At 34.6% G+C, this 22,618-nt stretch overlaps 1 protein-coding gene across 4 annotated transcripts in view; it reads left to right on the forward strand.

The window, feature by feature from the left end:
* Positions 1-22,618, forward strand: part of EPHA6 (EPH receptor A6) — a 980,105-nt gene that overhangs the window by 838,310 nt on the left and 119,177 nt on the right. For all 4 annotated transcript variants that reach the window (XM_017546189.2, XM_037744876.1, XM_017546191.2 and 1 more), the window contains one exon: positions 8,008-8,069. In XM_017546189.2, coding sequence (XP_017401678.1) covers positions 8,008-8,069 — 62 coding nt within the window. The remainder of the gene's footprint in view (positions 1-8,007; positions 8,070-22,618) is intronic.

Raw genomic sequence — 22,618 nt, forward strand, 5'->3', positions numbered from 1 at the left:
ATTCCTGTGGACTGATGACTCTGATACTGTGGCACAGGTCATGGACTTACATTCTTTTTAACTTTTATACTTTATTTCTTGGCCAAAAATAAGACTCCTTATTATAAACCAGGTGAAAACTCAGCAATTATTTATCCTTCCTCCCCAACCCTGATTTTGAAAATCCACTGAAGGCTCCACTCTCTTCCCTAAGAAAATGGACATATGATCATGTATATAAATGTTTACATACAATTTTAGGAGGTCTCTGGACACCCTAGAGTCCACACACAAAGAACCCTTGTTCTAAAGAATTCACTGTTCTATATATAAAGTTATGCTTAACTGATATAAATGAGCACCATCTTTATGTAAGACTGACAGTGCATTTAAAAAAAAAAGGTGCATGATGCATTTGATATCAAGCTCTTGAGCATTACAAAGAGAATTTCTATTTTTCTCCTGCCAGAAAGACATGAAAACTCTTAAAAGAGCCTTTAAGTAATCTCTAGATTTTTTTTTTGTAGCTCTTTTTCACTTCTCTATTTTCAGAGTTTTTAAATAGTTCTGGCCTTTGGTCTTAACTAAGGCTTCTTATTAGCATAAATGTTTCTTTTATCTTAATATCATTTGAATAAGTGTGAATCTTAAAAATATAGATATTGTATATACGGCTACTTAAATTCTCCATTGAGAACATACCTATTCCCTAGAGACCTTCATTTCTTATTATTATAGACTGTGCCATTTATTTTGGTCCTATTCAAAGAAACGATCAGCACTTTCAAAAGATGCATTCAAGAATCATTTTCTTCTTACAAAGAAAAATTCTGAAAATCCTTACATGGCCTTCTAAGGTAGCTGAGTCTCCATGTAAATCAGTACTGACTTTTGTGCTGATTGGTATTGTTTTGTAAGTGATTTTCACCTTAAGTGGGAACACACTAAGAAAGTAAGCTCCTCTCAGAGAACCATGTTGATTCTCACAGAATGGCACGCAGGCCCTCATGGGATGTTGGGCCGCTTAAGAACAGAAGTCACATGGGGACAGACCAGCCCTGCTGTAACACATGGCTTGCCTCAGCCTTCATTCTTTTGCTTTGTCGGACAAATCACAGTGGAAGCTGCCCCATGACACCATGTTGGCTTTTCATATTTCTATTCACAGAGGTCTTATAGAGAGAGTGCATTTATCAAAGTTGAACTTTTTAAAAATTAAATATCTTGGAAGAGTTGTAGAAAACATTAACAAATAAATAGTAACGTGCCCGGTGTGGGGGCAGAGGGAAAGAAAGTAGTCAGTGGTTTAATCATGTCATATGTATGACTTATTTAACAAATGTTTTTGCCATTATAATTAAAATCACTCTGTAAAATACCTGTATAGATAGAATACATGAAATATATTCTGTTTAGGGGTTTGTTTTATTTTTAAATTTTCTGATAGTTTTCTTTCAACAGCGAATGATATAGAAGAGCAGAAAGCAAAATGTTGGAACACTTATTTAATAATAAGACATTTTTCAAGCCAGAAGTAAAGCATAGCATTTGAAATACTACTGGAAAATATGATGCTTTCTACCAAAAGCTTGGGGACTCTCTTAAAATATTCAGGATGTAACACTTTACCCAGTATCTTCCCCAGAGGTTTTGCAAAAGCATATCACATTGCTGCTCTTAAATCTTCTCATATATGCCTCTTATAACTGAAATTTCAACTGCTAAGCCTTGTCTTTTTAAGCCTTATTTGAACATATTAATATAAAATAAACTGATTTTTAATGGAACCTTAAGATGATTATCATCAATCGATGTTTGAGAAAGCAAAATATGAAAGTTTTTCTAGCCAGTGTCCTTAGTACATATTTCCTGTTTATATAGAATGTTTTACAGCTTTGTGGGCCTTTAAAATCCTGGAATTTCCAAACAAAATATCCCAGGGAGCAGCACAGTCCCTAGTTCATAATTCCCTTCCAGGTCATCAATATTTTAGTGACAAGCATTGTGCTAATTATATATTTTCTCAGCTGATTCTTTCAAAATTTTTACTTGGTACATAATATTATTCTCATTTTATAGATGCAAAAACTGAAATAACTAAAAGAACTTTCCTAAGATCATGCAAGGTAGTGGAGCTGGAATTTGAATTTCACTGTCTTCTAAACAATAGTTAAAATAATACAACTACTTTAGGTTTAAAAATTATGGATTTGCCATTCCATTATTTCAGTAAATCTATTGTAGGTCTGAAATAATTCTTAGAGAATATTCTATGTGTGTATTCCTTCTGACATTCAACTCAAAAAATATAAAATTGAATACCTACTCTGGGCCTATCTCTGTGCTTAGATAGTGATCTTACAGAGAAGAATTAGGCATGAAGTCCTGAGCTCAAGGCCACTTTAGAATGGGAGACAGACACCTACGTTGTTAACATCAATACTGTATCATAAGTGTTCTAAAAGTGATTGAGATGTAAAGGAAGGAGAACGTAAACAATCAAGGCTTCCTAAAATGGAAAGAAATTCATAGGATAATGTACAATGGAGATGATATTTAAGCTGCTTTTTAAATTTAAAAAAAAAGTTATGATTTTTGCCAAGTAGAGGTAACAAGAAGGCAGTCTTCCAAAGAAGAGAGGAAGGTACAAGTAAAGTAACACTCAGGATATTATTGAAAAAGAGCCATGAATTCTTTGCCAAGGCTAAAGTTAAGAAGGATATTTCCTAGATTTTCTTCTAGGATTTTTATAGTTTGAGGACTTACATTTAAATCTTTAATCAATCGAGTTAATTTTTGTATATGGCGAAAAATAAGAGTTCGTTTGCATATGGCTAGCCGGCTATCCCAGCACCATTTGTTGAACAGCAAGTCCTTTCACTATTGCTTGTTTTTGTCAGTTTTGTAGATATTCAGATGGTTGGGCTCTGTGGCTCTGTTTCTGGATTCTCTATTCTTTTCTGTTGGCATGTGTGCCTGTTTTTGTACAACCCTGCTGTTTTGTTTACTGTAGCTTTATAGTACAGTTTGAAGTCACTGGGTAATGTGATACCTCCAGCTTTGTTCTTTTTGCTTACAATTGGTTTGGCTATCTGGGTTCTTTATGGTTTCATATGAATTTTAGAATATTTTTTTCTAATTCTGTGAAAAATTAGTTTGTTAATTTGGTGGGAATAGCATTGAATCTGTAAATTGCTTTGGGCAATATGGCTATATAAATGATAGCAGTCCTTCCAATTCGTGAGCTTGGAATGTTTTTCCATTTATTTATTTCATTTCTGATTTATTTCAGCTGTGTTTTGTGTTTCTCTTTGTAGACTTCTTTCACGTCCTTAATTAGTTGAAAAGCAGGAGATATGGGAATAGGGTGAAGTAAAAGATGACGCTATACATGAAGGTAGAGAAGAGATTGTAAATGAACTTAATTACCAAGCAATTTAGACTTTAATTCTACAATAAACAATTCAGTCTTAAAATGAGGGGATGAGGCATTAGCCCTTTATACTAATTTACTGTTTAATTATTTATAGTCCCCTTCTTACTATACACCCATGAGAGCAGAGATCTCAATATTGATTGACGATGTGTTTCCAGAACCCAGAAGAGTACTTGCTATTTAGTAGGCATTTAAAAAAATTTTTTTACATCACTAACTGTTCAAAAATGATTATTTTTCAAGAGTTAGCTTATAATGGGGTACCAGATAGGAGCAAGGAAACCAGCAAAATATGATTGAGCAAGAGAAAGTAAAGGCAGAATATGGGCAGTGGCAACTGATTTTACGTAGAATCACAGAACTTCATAACTCATGAACTAGAAAGGGTTTAATAAAGTGAGAAGTCCAATGTCACAAAAGGGTTTCAAGCCTGGGTAACTAGATGGATGGTGATATTTTAACCAACACAGGATTATAAGAGGAAAAGAAAGTTCAAGAGAAATGTTAAAAGTTTGGATTTGAACTGAATGAGGATAAGATGTATTTGGAACATGATCTGGTAGTCATCAGGTAACACTACAAGAGGAAAACAGTTCTTTAATTTGTACTTGGGTGAATAAAAACACTGATTTAATGTAATATAACTGTGTTCAAATGGCATCATTCATATCTTCTGAGTGCCTTAGAGGGATAAGAGTATTTCATTTATTATCAAATTCATTTGAGATTATAATTGTAAATCACTATCTCTACAACAGAAACAGGGAAGGTAGGAATAGATTAAATAACTGGTCCAAAGATTCCTGAATTGCAACTGGGGAAAAATAAAATGCAGGCACTGTAACTGTCAATGTAAGTTATCATCACAAATTTTATTACCTGGTAGACAAAATATAGACTTGATAGAATGTTAAATAAACGGAATGATTTAAATCTGTAATAGAGGTTTGAGGTTATTGAGATTTGTTTTGATTCTTCATTTTACTGTCTACACATTAGAAATTGCCAAACTAATAGAAAATACTACATCCAGCACAAACTCGTAACTTATGTGGAAATGTTAAATCTCTGTTGCCCCTTTTTTCACAAATATTCTCTGAGACAAAAAAAAAAATAATGGATTTCACGGGCAAAATACTTTAACTGGGATATCTATGGAACTCTTAAAGAATTCTTTTGTTTTCTTTAACAACAGCGTGAGAAAAGTGCAGTCTTATGATTATATAGCTTATCCACACCATCTTTATCAAAACCATCATAAGTATTAGGGAACATTTGAAAAATACATATTGGTCGATACTTTTCCTTAAAGTCTTAATGTAAGAAAATAATTTTCCTTGTCTATGAAAAGGATGATAAGGGGTTTTTGCAATCCATTGTCTCCGGAATATCAATAAGTGATTTCTTAGAGGATCTTCAATCCAATGCACTTTGAAATATTCATAACCATTTCTGGGATATTTATGAAGGAAAACCTAAGAAATTCACTTTGTGTGACTTGTAGAAGTATCTTTGAAAATCTCGTAAATCAAACACATGAAACTTCTGAAAATGATGGGATTTCAAGAATTGACTAATTCAAGAAGCCTGGTTTGCCCACTGACTTTAGTACAATGCAAATACTAAGATGGTTCTGTGACATGAGGCACTTGGGGTAACTGGCTAAAATTGTACAAAAGGAAAGAAAGTGTAATATTTTGAAAATTTAGAAAGAGATAATAAATTACTTCCAAATATACCTTCCAAGAGCTATAATGCAATACAGTATGTAATTTTTATATATCGAAAAAGACAAAAAATACTGTTGTCAATAGACTTCTCTCACCTAAAACAGATTGAAAGATTGACATCCTAATTTTCATAATTTTCCTTTTACTTATCTTAATTATAAAATGTAATAATGGATTGTAAGTTGCTTATAATCTTCACAGTATAACTAGCTTCTTCCCTATTAAAAACCAAAACAAATTACAGGTTAGATGCCAGCAGTAGTAAAAAGAAATAAAAAAAGATTCCTTAGTTCAATTAACAGCTGTTCTTTATTGATGCTACTACACAAAATACAAAAGATTAAGAACTCAAATGTGAAACTTCTAATTCACAGGAAACCAGGGACGTCTTCATTTGATTCTTTGTTATTCTCAATGAGAAGACAGAACTTGTCACTGATGAATTTTAAGATTGCCTAAAGTATCTCTCGAAGAGTTATAGAGAGAAATAATTTTGAAGTACTGTGTATTCGCATAGATCAGATCTTGCTGAAATTCTCCAGAGTTACTTTCTTGAGAATTGTCAAATCAAGAAAAGTTAACTTGTTTTTATGAAGCACCTGCTATGATTACCTCTATGGCAAGTGACCTTGAGAAACCCATGAACGAGGATATAAAGCATTATGGGAAAATAAGAAAGAGAAACAATATAAAAACAGGCACAACATTTAATAGTGTACACAATAGATGTGATGGAAATGCAACTATGAGAAATACCACTGTGAGAGACTTTCAAGGTAGGGGTGCGTATGTACATTCTAATGGAGTGGGGAGAGATGGCGAGGCTAGAGAGCGCAGCGAATAGGGAGATTATCCTGGCAGGTAACTACACAAGTAAAGGAAAGAGACAGGATTAAGTAAATATAAGAGCAATGCAAATTGGTAGAGCTGACATGGAGCTTTTATCTATAAATGTTGTCTGAAAGGCACCTGTACCATAAAGGTTAAGATCTAAATTTCTGAGACAGATTGCTTGACACTGCCACTTACCAACTATGTGACTTTGGACAAGCAGTTAAATTTTCTATCCCTCCATTTCCATATCTGCATAAGAAAAATAATGATGGTATGTAGCAATACAAGTGAAATGCTTGCACACTCTTTTTATTCTAATAAGGCTGGCATTCTTAAGGGAAGGAGAAATGTTTGTTAAAGAAAATAAAAACTAAAAGTGTTCCTCTGAAAGCAATGGTCAAGATAGATTAAAAAGTTGTGAGTCTGCAGGCAGGGACATCAGACAGTCATTGTAATAAACCAACTTTTCCCGTTAACATTCAGAATACATTATCATTCAAACTGGAATATTGGTCTCAGAATTTTTATATTTAAGTACAAAAATGACCTTTTATTTTCCCCAACTTGCTACCTTAGTGTTTGCATCAGTCTCCCACCTCCAAGCTCCCTGAAACTCATGGCCAAATGAAAGATTTCATGATGAACTTTAAGGTTTAAACCTAAATCTTCTAGATCCCTGTCCACAAGAGTGCTGACAGTTCATTTGAGCTCAATAATTGCCGATAAAGTTCTTCATTCAGATTTGGGTAAAATTAATGACTTTGAGGAACATTACAGAATATAAGTTAATATTCACTACAAATGGAAAACTTCCTTGGGTTCTAATTTTATGCATGATAAATTGGGAGCCTTATTAATACCTTTAACCTTTAGCACATCTTTATTTAAAATATAGATTCAAATGTAAAGTCTAGCATTTGCATACATGGTACTAATTCGTAATAGTCACCCTTTCTAACCCTCAAGGCTTTGAGTTCATAAAAGGAACATGAATTACAATGAGATAATATTTCCATCATTGGTACACATAAGTTCTTTCCAAATCTTCTTTGTGTTTGTAAGGAAAAACTATGCATAGTGCAGATTGAAAAGCTAAAAATTCTGATAAGAAGTGACAAATACAGAAGTAAAAACTAAATATGTCAGACATGCTTATTTCAGGTGAATATCACTTCCCCTGCATCCAAAATGAGTTTATCTTTTAAACTTGGGCAATTGGGCGGAACAAATGCATTATCTTCTTTGAAATAAATCAGTTATTTATGTCGAATATTCTACCTAATGGAGGTGTATCGGGAACTGAAACAGTGTAACAATTGATATGATAAAAAAAGAAACTATGTTTAGTTTCTGATCTTAGCTTCTATGCCACAACAAAATCAGAGTTACTTCTTTTTCATGTACTGCCATCATTGCTCTGTTGATCAAATTCCATGTGATCAGGAACTACTACAAATCCTACAAGCTGTGTAGCGTTCATCAATCTAAAATGTTTCCGCTTAAAGGCTCTCAAAATCAGACTATGACCCATGGTCTATCATTTCTTAAAGAGAATTTATGAGTTTCTCCTGTCTGCTTTGCCTTAGGAATACTTCAGAAATGCTCACTCTAATATAAGTCAGCTAAAATTGCCACACTGCCTTAGAAGTTGTGCTACAGCTGCAGAAGCAGCTATGATCGCTGCTGAAATCCTGGCTTGAGCTTGTTGTTTTGTAAGGAAGAACTAGAGGACAAAAAGAACATAATCTGAACAAGTGATTGCAGGGCTTTAGGAAAAGAAGTACCTATTTCCTTTGTAATTTATATTGTAATTCTTGTCCCTTTTATGAACTCAAAAGGAAATAATGCTATTAAGAAATATAGAGATGACTATGTATAATATGAACACTTTTATAGAAGCAGGTTGGAAAATGAAATTCCTATTAATAAAATACAAATAATTTAGTTGCCGCAGCTGGGTATCTCTTAACTGCGGCACATATTCCTGTAATTGCACTAATCCATGTGTGTGCTCTTGCTCTTTTGCAGGCAGACCAGTAATGATTGTGGTGGAATATATGGAGAATGGATCCCTAGACTCCTTTTTGCGGGTGAGGTGTTCTTTTCTGATGGCATTTAAATAAGCTATTCTCAGTTCTATATTTAAATCATTTATCATAAATTAATTTTTGCATAATGTTATTCATGGATTTTCTGTGAAGAATAGCAGTGTTTTCTCTAGGGTGCATTTTCCTGATACTGTGATACATTAGAATGTCACAAAGGGAGGAGGATGTACACTCAATAACATAATTGATTTATACTGTAAATTCACTTGCTATATGTGTGTGTGTATGTATGCGTTTGTGTGTGTGTGCGTATACCAAATAATGTTATGAAGAAAGAGATTAAATGAAACTCAGTTGCCTCACATGGTCATTAATTTTGCTTTATCACATTTGACTATGTAGTATGATATTGTATACATTATCTATAATGCTGAACTGCATTGTTGTGTATTTACTAACAGTGACTCAAGTTCATTTCAGAAAATGTTCTTTCAGCTTTATCCCACTCAATTTCATTTGGCTAACTATTCAGAAAACAAAAAGAGGAGGAATAAAACTCTTTAGCAGAGATTTTTTTTTATAAGAAATAAAATTTAAAATATTATTTTTAAAGTGATTTATCCTTAAAAGTATAATATAAACAAAAAATAATTTATTTTATAGTGATACAAACACATAATGAGAAGGGACCAGGAAGTTATATTTCAAGGTTTAATTATAATATATTTAAAATTTGAAAAACCATGTGTGCTATGAAAATATTCATTGATGGTGAAAAAAGTGAAATATTTAAAAAACTACTATAGTAAATATTTTTCATCCCCAGCAAAGGTCATATATTTGCATGTTACTGTGTTTTTAATATCTATTTATCTGTCTATCTACAGAGATATAACTATTTATCTCACTTACAAAATGGCTGGACTTTGCCACTTGGAATGTTACATTATTTTTCTTCTTTATTTTCATGTGAAAATAAACCATTCAGTTCACTTTTTTTTTTTTGCCCCATGTTATGTGAACAAGTTCTATTTGGATCTCACCTTTTTCTCTTGATCTCAGTTTCATTTATTTTTCTTGATTCTGGGACCTCTTCTTCCAACTGCTCTGAATGCTAGCAGTGATGATATATTTATACTCTGACTGGGCTTGATGTCCAGATTCAATCCTAGAAGCTGAATTCAGCAAAATCATCAAGTTATTATAGAGCAATCCTGTTCGTGCAGTATATACTCTCAACCAAGTGTGCTCTGTAAGGTAAAATGAAATTCAGAAGTGTTTGGGGACATGAACTGTTTGTTCTTCTCTGTAGCCATTCTGACTAAAAATGTGTTATTTTACAGCTTGTGTTCATTTCTCCTGTTCTAAATTATTTTAGAATAATTTATCAGGACCACCTATGGTACTTGAAATGCATGTATACTTAATGTCCTTCCATTATGTTTCTTCGAAAACTCATTTTTATCAGCTGCATATCAAAATGACTCATTAGCTAATGATGCTTGGGATAGGTTGGTCTTCTTTTTATTTTCCTCTTTTTATTTTTGAATCAGCTGTGTCCTAAAGCAGAATATAATGGCAGATAATGTAGCAGATATTCAATCTAAATTGATGCTAAAAATGGATCAAATGACTACCACAAGCAAATAAGGTGAGAAATATTAGCTTCTCACCTAATTTATATACTTTATTCTGCTGAATAATGAATCAATTAAATGTTACAAAGAAACAGTCATATGCTATAAATAAAAGATTTACTTCTAAACATCCTACTACATGTTTTTAAGTGGTGTACTTTATGCTTTAAATTTTAAAAACTAATATTTTTTAGCTCTTATTATGTACTTTGTACATAAGACATTATCGGATATTCTAGGGGGAAAACACTTATACTTAATTGATAATAGCTATCATTACTACTGCTAGGAGAACCTGAATACTTTTTTCAGCTAATTTTGGCTCTACTCATGGACCATGTAACCTTGGTCATGGTACCAAATTCTCTGTACCTCTGTTCACTCACCTTTAAAATGAAGATATTGACAGTACTGACTCCATCTCCTACAATTGTTATAAAGATTAATTGATTGTTGTAAAGTTCATAGAATAGTGGGTGACACATTGCAGGTGGCAGAGCAAGAATTGAAATTGAAGTTTCTATGACCCAAAGAGTTGTACTTATATATTATGAATTCATGTGATGAAATTGCCTACTACTTTTCCTTATAAGTCCACTACCATCTCTTCATGTGGTCTATGTCCCCATTGCACCTAGAATTTCTAAAGGTCACATTATTATAATGCAAAAAAATAAAATGAATAGAAAAATAGGTCAATACTTCCATCTTACTCTTCTCTAATGTTCTTACCCTTCTTGGTAATCATCTCTCTTCTCAGAAGCTCAAAGTGCTTTATAAACTTTATGTCAATAGCAGATACTCAACTCCCCATGGCAAGCAGAAATAAAATACATAAATATCTATAGCCCATAAATTCTCAAAACCAAAGTCATTTTTCAAACTGCAGCTTTAGAACATAATCACAGCTTGTGTGAGCACAGGAAGGAGGAAGTGGCTAAGTGCACTGTGTAGTAGGGGGGCGATCCGCAGCTCATTAATAGCCTTCTGTGCTTACTGGAAGCAGAAGAGATTTCCCTTTGGTCTCCCACACTATTTGAAAACTGCTTCAATTTGCTCTTTTATTATGAAGGAGTGGTAGCACTAGTAAGTACAAGATTACATCTAGTGTCAGTGCTGGTGGCTGGCTGACTGGCTGTGATATTGCACTGGATTCATGAATCTCATACCGTGTGGGATCCTTGGGGACATTCTCCTAGATATACATCGGCAGAGGGGCAGTATAGTCTAGTGTGTGCAGGGGGGCTTGTGTGTGAACATATGTGTGTGTGTATAGAGAGGTGATGTGTGTGTAACCGTGTGTTAATGGCAGTCAGAGAGAAGGGCCAGATCAACTACAAAGGGAAGCCCATCAGACTAACGAGAAACTTTTAGCAGAAACCTTATAAGTCACAAGACATTGGGGGCCAGTATTCAACGTTATTAAAGAAAAGAGATTCCAAACCAGAATTTCATATCCATTCAAACTAAGCTTCATAAGAAAAGGAGAAATAAGGTCTTTTTCAAACAAGTAAATGCTGAAGGAATTCATTACTCCCAGACCTGCCTTATAAGAGATCTTGAAGGAAGCACTAAATACAGAAAGGAAAAACCAGCCACAACAAAAACACAATGAAGTACAGTCCAGCAACACTATAAAGTAACCACATAAACAAGTCTGCAAAATAATTAGCAAGCATCACAATAGCAGGATCAAATCCACACATAACAATACTAACCTTAAATGTAAATGGGCTAAGTGCCTCAATTAAAAGACCAGAATGGCAAGCTGAATAAAGAACTATGACCTATCGATATGCTATCTTCAAGAGACCCATCTCACATGCAGTAACACACAGAGGCTCAAAATAAAGGGATGGAGGAAAATTTACCAAGCAAATGGACATCAGAAAAAAGCAGGGTTGCCATCCTAGTTTCTGGCAAAACAGACTTTAAACCAACAAAGATTAAAAAAGACAAAGAAAGGCATTACATAATGGCAAAAGGTTCAATTCAACAAGGTTAGCTGAACTATCCTAAATATATATGCACCCAAAACAGGAGCACCCAGATTCATAAACCAAGTTCTTAGAGACCTTGAAAGAGACTTAGACTCCCACACAATAATCATGGAAGACTTTAAAACCCCACTGTCAATATTAGACAGATCATCAAGACAAAAAGTTAACAAAGATAGTCAGGACCTGAAATCAGCTCTGGATTGAATGGACCTGGTAGATATCTACAGAGCTCTGCACTCCAACACAACAGAATATATATTTTTCTCATCATCACATGGCACTTACTCTAAAATTGATTACATAATTGGAAGTAAAACACTCCTCAGCAACTGCAAAAAAACTCATATCATACATTCACTCAGACCACAGCACAATCAAATTAGAACTCAAGATTAACAGATTCACTCAAAGTCATACAATTACATGGAAATTGAATAACCTTCTCCTGAATAACCTTTGGGTAAATAACGAAGTTAAGGCAGACATCAAGAAGTTTCTTGAAACTAATGAGAACAAAGATATAATGTGGCAGGATTTCTGGGACACAGCTAAGGCAATGTTAAAAGGAAAATATTTAGCACTAAACGCCCATCTCAAAAAGCTAGAAAGAACTCAAGTCATCAACTAGCAACACAACTAAAGGAATGAGAAAACCAAGAGCAAACAAATCCCAAAGCTAGCAGAGGATGAGAAATAACTAAGATCAGAGCTGAGCTAGAGAGACATGAAGAACCATTGAAAAGCTCAATAAATCCAGGAGCTGATTTATTTTTTACAGTGATAAAATAGATAGACTGCTAGCTAGAATAATAAAGAAGAAAAGAGAAGATTCAAATAACACAGTCAGAAATGATAAGGGAATATTACCCCAAAGAAATAGAAGCAACAATCAGAGAATACTACAAACACCTCTATTCACATAAATTAGAAAATCTAGAATAACTTGATAAATTCCTGGACACATACACCCTCCCAAGACTGAACCAGGAAGAAATTGAATCCTTTAACAGACCAATAACAAGTTCTGAAATTGAGGCAATAATAAATAGCCTTCCAATAAAAATAAAGCCCAGGACAAGATGGATTCACAGCTGAATTCTACCAGATGTACTAAGAAAAGCTGGTACCATGTCTACTAAAACTATTCCAAAAAATTGAAAAGGAAGGGGTCCTCCCTAACTCATTCTATGAGGCCAGTATCTTCTGGCCAGTATCTTCCTCGTACCAAAACTTGGCAGAGATACAACAGAAAATAAAACTTCAGATCAATATCCTTGCTAAACATCAATGCAAAAATCCTCAACAAAATACAGGCAAACAGAATCCAGCAGCACATCAAAGAGCCTATCCAATGTGATCAAGTAGTCTGCATTTCCATGATGCAAGGTTGGTTCAACATACATAAATCAATAAATGTGATTCATAACATAAACAAAACTAAAAACAAAATCCACATAATTATCTCAATAGATGCAGAAAAGGCTTTTGATGAAATTCAACATCCCTTCATGTTAAAATCTCTCAATAAACTAGATATTGAAGGAACATGCCTCAAAATAATAACAGCCATTTATGACAAACTGACATCCAACATCATACTAAACGAACAAAAGCTGGAAACATTCCCCTTGAAAATGGCAGAAGACAAGGATGCCCTCTCTCACCACTGCTGTTTAACATAGTATTGGAAATTCTGTCCAGAGCAATCAGACAATAGAAAAAAGGGGAGGGGAATCCAAATAGGAAGAGAGGAAGTCAAACTTATACCTGTTTGTAGATTACATGATCCTGTATCTAGAAAACCCCATTGTCTCAGCCCAAAAGCTTCTTAAGCTGATAAACAACTTCAGCAAACTCTCAGGATACCAAATCAATGTGGAAAAATTGTGAGCACTCCTATACACCAACAACAGTCCAGCTAATAGCCAAATCACAAAGGAACCAAATTCACAATTGCCACAGAAAGAGTAAAACACCTAGGAATACATCTAACAACGGAAGTGAAAGATCTCTACAAGGAAAATTACAAACCACTACTCAAAGAAATGAGAGATGACACAAACAAATGGGAAAAAATATTCCATGCTCATGGATAGGAAGAATAAATATTGTTCAAATGGCCATACTGCCCAAAGCAATTTGTAGATTCAATGCTATTTCCATAAAACTACCATTGGCATTCTTCACAGAATTAGAAAAAACTATTTTAACATTCATGTGGAACCAACAAAGAACCCAATAGTCAAAGCCATCCTAAGCAAAAAGAACAAAGCTGGAGGCATCATGCTACTCAACTTCAAACTATACTACAGGGCTACAGTAAGTAAAACAGCATGGTACTGGTACAAGAACAGACATAAAAGAGAACCCAGAAATAAGACTGTATGCCTACAGCTATCTAATCTTTGACAAACGACAAAAACAAGCAATGAGGAAAAGATTCTTTATTCAATAAAGGGTACTGGGATAACTGGCTAGCCATGTGCAAAAAATTGAAACTGGACCCTTTCTTTGCACCATATAAAAAATTAGCTCAAGATGGATTAAAGAGTTAAATGCAAAATATAAAACTGCGAAAGCCCTGGAAAACAACCTAAGTAATACCATTCAGAGACAGGCATGGCCAAAAATTTTATGATGAAGACACCAAAATAATTGCAACAAAAGCAACAACTGACAAATCAAAGTAAAGAGCTTCTGCATAGCAAAAGAAACTACTAACAGAGTAAACAGACAATCTGCAGAAAGGGAGAAAATTTCTGCAAACTATGCATCTGACAGAGGTCTGATATCCAGCACCTGTAAGGAACATAAACAAATTTACAAGAATAAAGGAAACAACCCCTTTAAAAGGTGGGCAAAGGACATGAACAGACATGTCAAAGGAGACATACATGTAGCCAAGAAGTATATGAAAAAAATCAGCATCACTCATTAGAGAAATGCAAATCAAAACCACAATGAGTTACCATCTCACACCAGTCAGAATGACTATTATTAAAAACTCAAAAAATAATGGATGCTGGCAAGGTTGTGGAGAAAAAGGAATGGCTATAAACTCTTGGTGGGAGTATAAATTAGTTCAACCATAGTGGAAGACAGTGGGGGCGATTACTCAGAGACCTAAAGACAGAAATAACATTCGACCCAGCAATCCCATTACCGGGTATGTATCCAAAGGAATAGAAATCATTCAATTATAAAGACACATGTATGCATATGTTCGTTGCAGCACTCTATTCACAATAGCAAAGACATGGAATCAACCCAAATACCCATCAATGATAGATTGGAAAAAGAAAATATGGTACATATATACCATGGAATACTATACAGCTATGAAAAATAATGAGAGCATGTTCTTTGCAAGGACATGGATGGAACTAGAGGTGGTTATCCTTAGCAAACTAACACAGGAACAGAAACCAAAAACTGCATGTTCTCATTTATAAGTGAGAGCTAAATGATGAGAACACAGGGACAACACATAGAAGGGAACAATACACACTGGGGCCTGTCTGAGAGTAGAGGGTGGGAGGAGGGAGAGAATCAGGAAAATTAACTAATGGATGCTAGATTTAATATCTGAAGGATGAAATACTCTGTATAACAAGCCCCCATAACACAACCATTTAACAAACCTGTGCATCCTGTATATGTACCCCTGAACTTAAAATAAAACTCTTGAATTCTTTTTTTAAAAAAGGAAATGTCCAGACAGCAATTCAAAATACAAATCTGATGCTCAGTGGAATAATCTTGGCTAAAGTTGAAGATCTGGGAACTTGGTAGCATAAAGATAGTTACTAAATGCGAATCATGATATTTCCTAGGAAGAAAGTTGAACTGGAGTGGAACTTTGTGACATAACAATGTGAGAGGCAGCCTGGTTGGAATCCCCAAGGGTAACTAAGCAAGAATGGACAAAGAGGAACAAGGAAGGAGAGAAAAACATGAAGTCCCCAAACCCAAGGGAATACAGCTTTTAAAAGTCAGGAGCACATAAGCAATTGTGACAATTCAGGGGAGAAATTCTGAAAGATAGAAACAGAAAAAGAGCTATAGCATTTAGCACTTAAGAGGGACTCAGTGATCTCAACAAGAGCACTTTCAATGGCTTGGTCCCAGGCAGAAGCCACATTGCAGAGCGCAAAAATGAGAATGAACGACTAATAGGAACTTGTAGGTGGAGATGATTCCTTTGGGAACAGGTGAGTGAGATGTCAATGCAGCAATAAACAAATGCTAGTATGTTAGTAGGCCAAGCTATAAGAAAAATCAAGGATTTCTTTTCAATCTTTTTAATTTTGATAAAATGCACATAAAATTTACCACCTTAACCATTTTTAAGTGCACAGTTCAGTGGTATTAAGTACATTCATATCACTGTGCAAACATTACCAGCATCCATCTGCAAACTCTTTCATCTGGGAAAACTGAAATGCTGTACTCATTAAAAAATTAAACATCCCCACTTTTTAAAAATTATTAAACTCCCCACTTTTCTCTTCCCTCAGCCCCTGGCAACCACCATTCTGTCTGTCTCTATGAGTTTGGCTACCCTTAGTAGCTCATGTAAGTGAAATCATATAGCATTTGTCTTTTGTGGTTGGCTTATTTCACTTAGCATACTGTCCTCAAAGTTCAGTCCTGTTGCAGTGTATGACAGAATCCCCTTCCTTTTTAAGGATAAATGATATTCCATTGTATGCACATGCCACATTTTGCTCGTCTCTTCATCTCTTGATGGATACTTGGGTTGCTTTCATGTTTTAGCTATTCTGAAGAATACTGCTATGAGAATAGGTGTATTTCTGCATGCTGCTTTCCATTCGAGTATATATCCAGAAGCGGGGTCCTGGATAATATCGTAATTCTATGTTTAACTTATAGGGGAACCACCATACTGTTTTTTATAGTGGTTGTATCATTTTACACTCCTACCAGCAGAGTACAAGAGTTTCAATTTCTCTATATCCTCACTAACCCATGTTATTTTCCGATGTTTTTGTTTGTTTTATGTTTGTTTGTTGTTATAACGCCATCCTGATGGATGTAAGGTGGTGTCTCAGTGACATTTTAATTTAATTTCTGCAATGATTTGTAGTTTTCAGGATCTTTTCAGTGCTTATTGGCCATTTGTATATCTTCTTTATAGAAGTATCTATTCATGTCCTGTTTCCATTTTTAAATCAGATTGCTTGATTTTTTTGTTGTTGAATTTTAGGAGTTCTTTATATAGGATGGACATTATTCCCTTAGTAGATACATGATTGCAAGCATTTTCTCCCATTGTGTGTGTGGCTTTTCTATGCTGTAGATAGTGTGTTTTGATGCACACAAGTCTTTAATTTTTATGTGGCCCAGTTCATCAATTTTTTCTTTTGTTGCCTATGGCTTTGGTATCATATCTAAGAAATAATTGTCCAATCTAATGTCATGAAGCTTTTGCACTAAGTTTTCTTCTAAGAGTTTTATAATTTAACGTATACATTTAGGTCTTTGATGCATTTTGAGTTAATTTTTGCATACGTTTTAGGTAAAGATTTAACTTCATTATTCTGCATGTTGATATTCAGCTTTCCTAGCACCATTTATTGAAAAGACTATACTTTTCCAATTGAATAATCTTGGCACCCTTATCAAAAATTATTTGACCATTGTATTAGTCCCTTGCTCCTTGTAGAACAATATAACACAGATTGGATAATTAATAAGTAATGGAAATTTATTGCTCACAATTCTGGAAGCTGAGAAGTCCAAGACCAAAGGTAATGGCTTACTATCTGCTTCGAAGATGGAATTTTCTTGCTGCATTCTTACATGACAGAAGGAACAAAAACTGTGTCCTCACATGGTGGAAGAGCAGAAGAGCAAAAAGAGCAAAAAGGGACTCGGGCACTCCTTTCAACCTCTTTTATAATGGCACTAAGCCCATTCATGAGGATTGAGTGTTCACGACTTAATCATTCACCGAAAACTCCACTCTTAATACTATCACATTGGGTATTAGATTCTGGCATACGAATTTGGAAAGGACACCTTTAAACCATAGCAACCATACATGAAAAGGCTTATTTCTGGGCTCTCTAATCCATTCCATTGATCAATATGTGCATCTTTATGCAAATACCACAGTGTTTTTATTATTGGAGCTGTATGCTGTTTTGAAATGAGTAAATGTGAGTTCTCCAGCTGTGTTGGAGGTTATTTAAGGTCCCTTGAAATATAATGTGAATGCAAATTTTAGGGTGGACTTCTGTATTTCTGACCAAAAAATGTTGTTGGAATTCTGATATCTATGTTGAATCAAAGGGTTGAAAGTGCCATCTTGGCCCTGTTCATCATCTTAGAGGAAAATCTTTCAGTTTGTATCTGTCAAGTATGATGTTCACTGTGGATTACATATACATATACACATACACAGATATATCTAATATACGTATATATATATAAGGTCAAAGTAACCTTCTTTTATTCCTAGTTTGTTGAGTGTTTTTATCATGAAACAGTGTTGAATTTTGTCGAATATTTTTCTTCACCAATTTCAATCATTGTGGGGATTTCCCCCCCTTCATTCAGTTAATATGATGTGTTACATCGATTAATTCCCTTATTTAAACTATCCTTGCATTCAATGAATTAATCTATTTAGCCATGAAGTATAATACATTTAATATGGTGCTGAATTCCATTTGCTTGTATTTTGTTGAGGATTTTTTCCTGAATGGTTAAGGGATATTGGTCTATAGTATTATGAGGATTTTTTGTAGTGTCTTTATCTGGCTTCACAATAATGTTCATGGTATGAATCAAAATGTCTCTCTCTTCTTCAGTTTTTTTGGATGAAGTTTGAGGAGGATTTGTGTTAGTTCTTTAAATGTTTAGTAGACCTCACCAATGAAGCTGTCATCATCAGGTCCAGGGATTTTCTTCATCAAGAGGTTTTCTATTACTAATTTAATCTTCTTACTAATTATAGATCTATTCAGGTTTTTTATTTCTTCATCATCTAGTCTTGATAGGTTTCGTGTTACTAGGATTTTTTTTGCCATTTTATCCAGGTTATCTAATTGTTCACATACAATCATTTATAGTACTGTCAGAATACTTTTTATTTCTGTAGAATTGATTTTAATATCCCACCTTCATTTTGATATTAGTAATTTCAGTCTTCTCTTTATTTTCTTGTTCAATAAAAGTTTGTTAATTTTGTTGTTCTTTTGGAAGATCCAACTTTCGGCTTTGTGGATTTTCTCTATTGTTTTTTATTCTCTATTTTATTTATCTTTGTTTCAATTTTTATTTCCTTATTTTTGCTACCCTTGGGTCTAGTTTGTTCTTCTCTTGTTCCTTAAGTTGTTAAGGTAGGTTGTTTTGAGATTTCTTTTTTTAATACAAACATTTATAGCTATAAATTTCCTCCTTAGCTCTGCTTTTGATGTGTATCTACAAGTTGTAGTATGAGGTATTTTCATTTTCAGTAGTCACCAAGTATTTTCTAATTTTCTTTGTGATTTCTTCTTCGATCCATTGGTTGGGAGTTTGTTGTTTATACACAAATTTATGGATTTTTAAGGTTTTTTTTTGTTGTTTACTCCCTACTTCATTTGTGGTGGTGAGAGAACATACTTTGTATGAAACCGACTATTTGAAATCTCTTGATACTTAAATTTATGGTCTGACATATGCTTATCCGAGAAAACATGCCATATGAAATTGTGTTCTGTTTTTCTTGGGTACAGTGTGTACTTCCATTAGATCTAGTTGGTTTATTGTGTCAGTCAAGTCCTTTATATTTTTATCTTCTCTCTGATTGTTCTGTCCATTTTTCAGAGTGGGATTTTGAAGTTTCCAACTATTATTATTGAACTATCTGTTTCTCCCTTCAATTCTATCAATTTTTATTTCATGTATTTTGGTGGTGTGTTATTAGTTACATGAATATTTGTGATTGTATCTTAAAATCAAGGGTATTTTTTAAATATGAAAATTTGGACAAGGTATATATACACTGAAAAGAAAGAAGAGGAGGGAATTTAAAAAATGAATTAATAAAACAAAAGATTTCAGAAGACGAAAAGGCATAAAATCAAGGAACCCGGTGGAGGATTGACTTTGGAAAGCAGAAGGCTCCACATCTCCCGGGACTGGAGTGTCACGGATCTAGATAGCTTTATGGGGAACATGCGTAAGTGGAAGGAAATGATACCTGATTCTATTGCATTTCCTCACAAAGTAGTAGGAGAGGATTTATGGGAATCTGAGGGCAAACTTTCCTTTGAGGTGAATATTTGAAATAATTATTGAAATTTTAAAGAAAAGTAGCTGATCATGGAAATGCTGGACCATGAAGAACACGTTCTACTACGGAGACTGTTTGTCAAGGCACCAGTAGATACAACCAACCAAAAATCTTTATTAAGGTTATTAATGGTATAAAATATAAGTATCCAGGAGAGATTGTCTTTTGGGCTGTTGGCCCAATTATTTGTGCTCATTGTATATATTATTTCCCCAAACTTGCCAGTCCTCATCTCGGTCCTAGAGAAAAATAACTAATCATGCTGAACATTCAACTGATGCTGCAGAGCCTAAATGTGTTACGCAGTGATGTGCGTTCTTATGCGATTTTCTACATTAATACTCAACTCCCCAGATGTGAGAGTGAAGACACTAGAAACTATGGCTTGTAGAGCATGTACAAAAGAAAAACAAGTATGCCAAAAGGGAACTGAGGATGGAAGTGAAGGGACCCTGAAGGGAACAGACAGTGAGTCCATGTGAGCTGAAGAAGGAAATAAAGAGTCCAATAGACTAGAAATAATCAAAATTATATGGGCTAGACGTCTTCATTGCATAGACAAGGAAATATAGTTGTGTACGAGGGTAAGAGAGGAAGGGAAAGAAGAATGTGGCCAGAAAGTAGGTTACTGGCAGTAGTGTGCTAGAGCCAGATAGTACCAGTTTGCAAGAGCTGGTTAATCAACTCTTAGTAGCTTGCCATTTGCTGTGATGGGAGTATATACACCACAGGTGTGTGGTGTAATGCCAATGCAAATGCTACAAGCCAGGCTTTTCTGTCTTATTTTTCTCCAGAGAGCAGGTTTACCAACATAATACTAGGTATGTGTTTAGTATTTCTGAAGTGAGGCAGTTTCAGAAATGGCAACTTCGAGATGTTCATTTGGGAGTCTGTGGCTGAAGTTAACTAACATAACTCACATTTACATGTGCCTTCTATGAGTCAGGCATGATTCCAGTCCCATGCATGAGCTCACTTACTGTTCACAACAGCACTATGAAGTGGTTATCATGACCCACATTTTACCAATGACCAAACTGAGACAAAGCAAGTTAGGTCACTTACCAAATGTCAAACAGCTGGTAAATTACTTATTCATTTGTTACGCAAATATATATTGACAGACTACAGTAGGCCAGGTACTTTTCTGGATCCTGGAATACAGGAGTAAGCAAAAGAGAAATAAAAATTTAGTGGGTAGAGAAATAAGAGTTCAGCAATTATATGGTATATCAGGTGGTGTTACTGATGTGGAGAAAAAGCAAGCAGGAAAGAGGCAGGTGGAGTTGAGAGTGGGTTTCAGGGTGACGTGGAGTAGCAGAGATGGTCTCACCGAAAAATGGCATTTGAGTAAAGATTTGAAGAAGGTAAGGGAGCAAATAAAGTGGATACCTGAGGGAAAATATTCCAGGGAGTAACAGCAAATGCCAATTCTCTGAAACGGGAGCATTTTATTTCAATAGTACTGCAAATAAGTATTTGTGCTTGATGAACACATGCCTGTTTTTCTAAAACAATGCCAAATTATGCATGTTGTCTCTTTGTAATTGTTAGCATGAGCCTTTTACTCTGCAGTTAGAATAATAAAACATATAGCCACTCTATCATCTGGCTAGAGTGGAGCATGGAAGGAGAAGGATGGAAAAAGATAAAGTCAGAGCAGATGGAGACAGAAAGGGAAGCATCTCTTGGACAGCAATGACTCTCATCCTTGGCTGTATATTATAATCATTTAAATTGGAAGACCTTTTAAAAATCTCAAGTTCCAGGCTTTACCCCAGACCAATGAAATCAACATCTCTTGGGATGGAACATATGCATCAGTATCTGTCAAAGGTTCCCCCAGTTGACTGCAGTATGCAGCCAAGTTGGAAAACTGTTGAAATGAGGCATAGTAGGCCATTATAATGACTTCGGCTTTTCTCTGGGTAATATGGGAAGCCATTGTAGTATTTGGAATAGAGGCATGGCATGATGATCTCATTACTGTATTTTATAAGGATCGCTCTGGTTGCTGTATTGAGAAGTGTCTACAGTGAGGCACAACTGGATGCAGGGAAATTAGGAGGCTTTTGTCACAATCCAGGTAAGAGATAATGATCCTTTAAACTAGGATTGTTGCAGTGGAGTTTATGGGAAATGGTCCAGGTCTATGACGTATGTTGAAAGTACAGCCAATAGGATTTGCTGATGGATTAGACAAAGTGTTTAAAAAATAAAGAGAGAAATCCCAAGGACAACTTTTACCTACAAAATAAGTTCAATAGTAGGCAATAACTGCTTCCTCAGGTTATTGCACTATAGTATTAAGTGGCTAATAGACATAAAATTCCTAGAACAGTGTCTGCCACATAATGAGGTATTCGTAGTCTCATCTGTTATTATATCATATTTCAGAAGATGTCACTAAGAGTCGTAAAATTGTCTGTTACTTCCCGGTCTGTTTTTTTCAGGTGGCTAAAAATAGTTTTAGTTTTTACCATTTAACAAATGTAGATATGCTTCAGGAATATGAGTACTGAAATAATGCAAGTACATATTGCATTTCAAACGCAACATGAGACATTTGAAGAATTTCCTTGACAAATGCAAAGCAAATATTAATTTAAAAATTAAAGAGGTCTTTTAAATATTTATGTACTCAAATTA

The sequence above is a fragment of the Cebus imitator genome, unplaced genomic scaffold (assembly GCF_001604975.1).
Source record: "Cebus imitator isolate Cc_AM_T3 unplaced genomic scaffold, Cebus_imitator-1.0 Scaffold188, whole genome shotgun sequence".
NCBI classification, from domain to species: Eukaryota; Metazoa; Chordata; class Mammalia; order Primates; family Cebidae; genus Cebus; species Cebus imitator.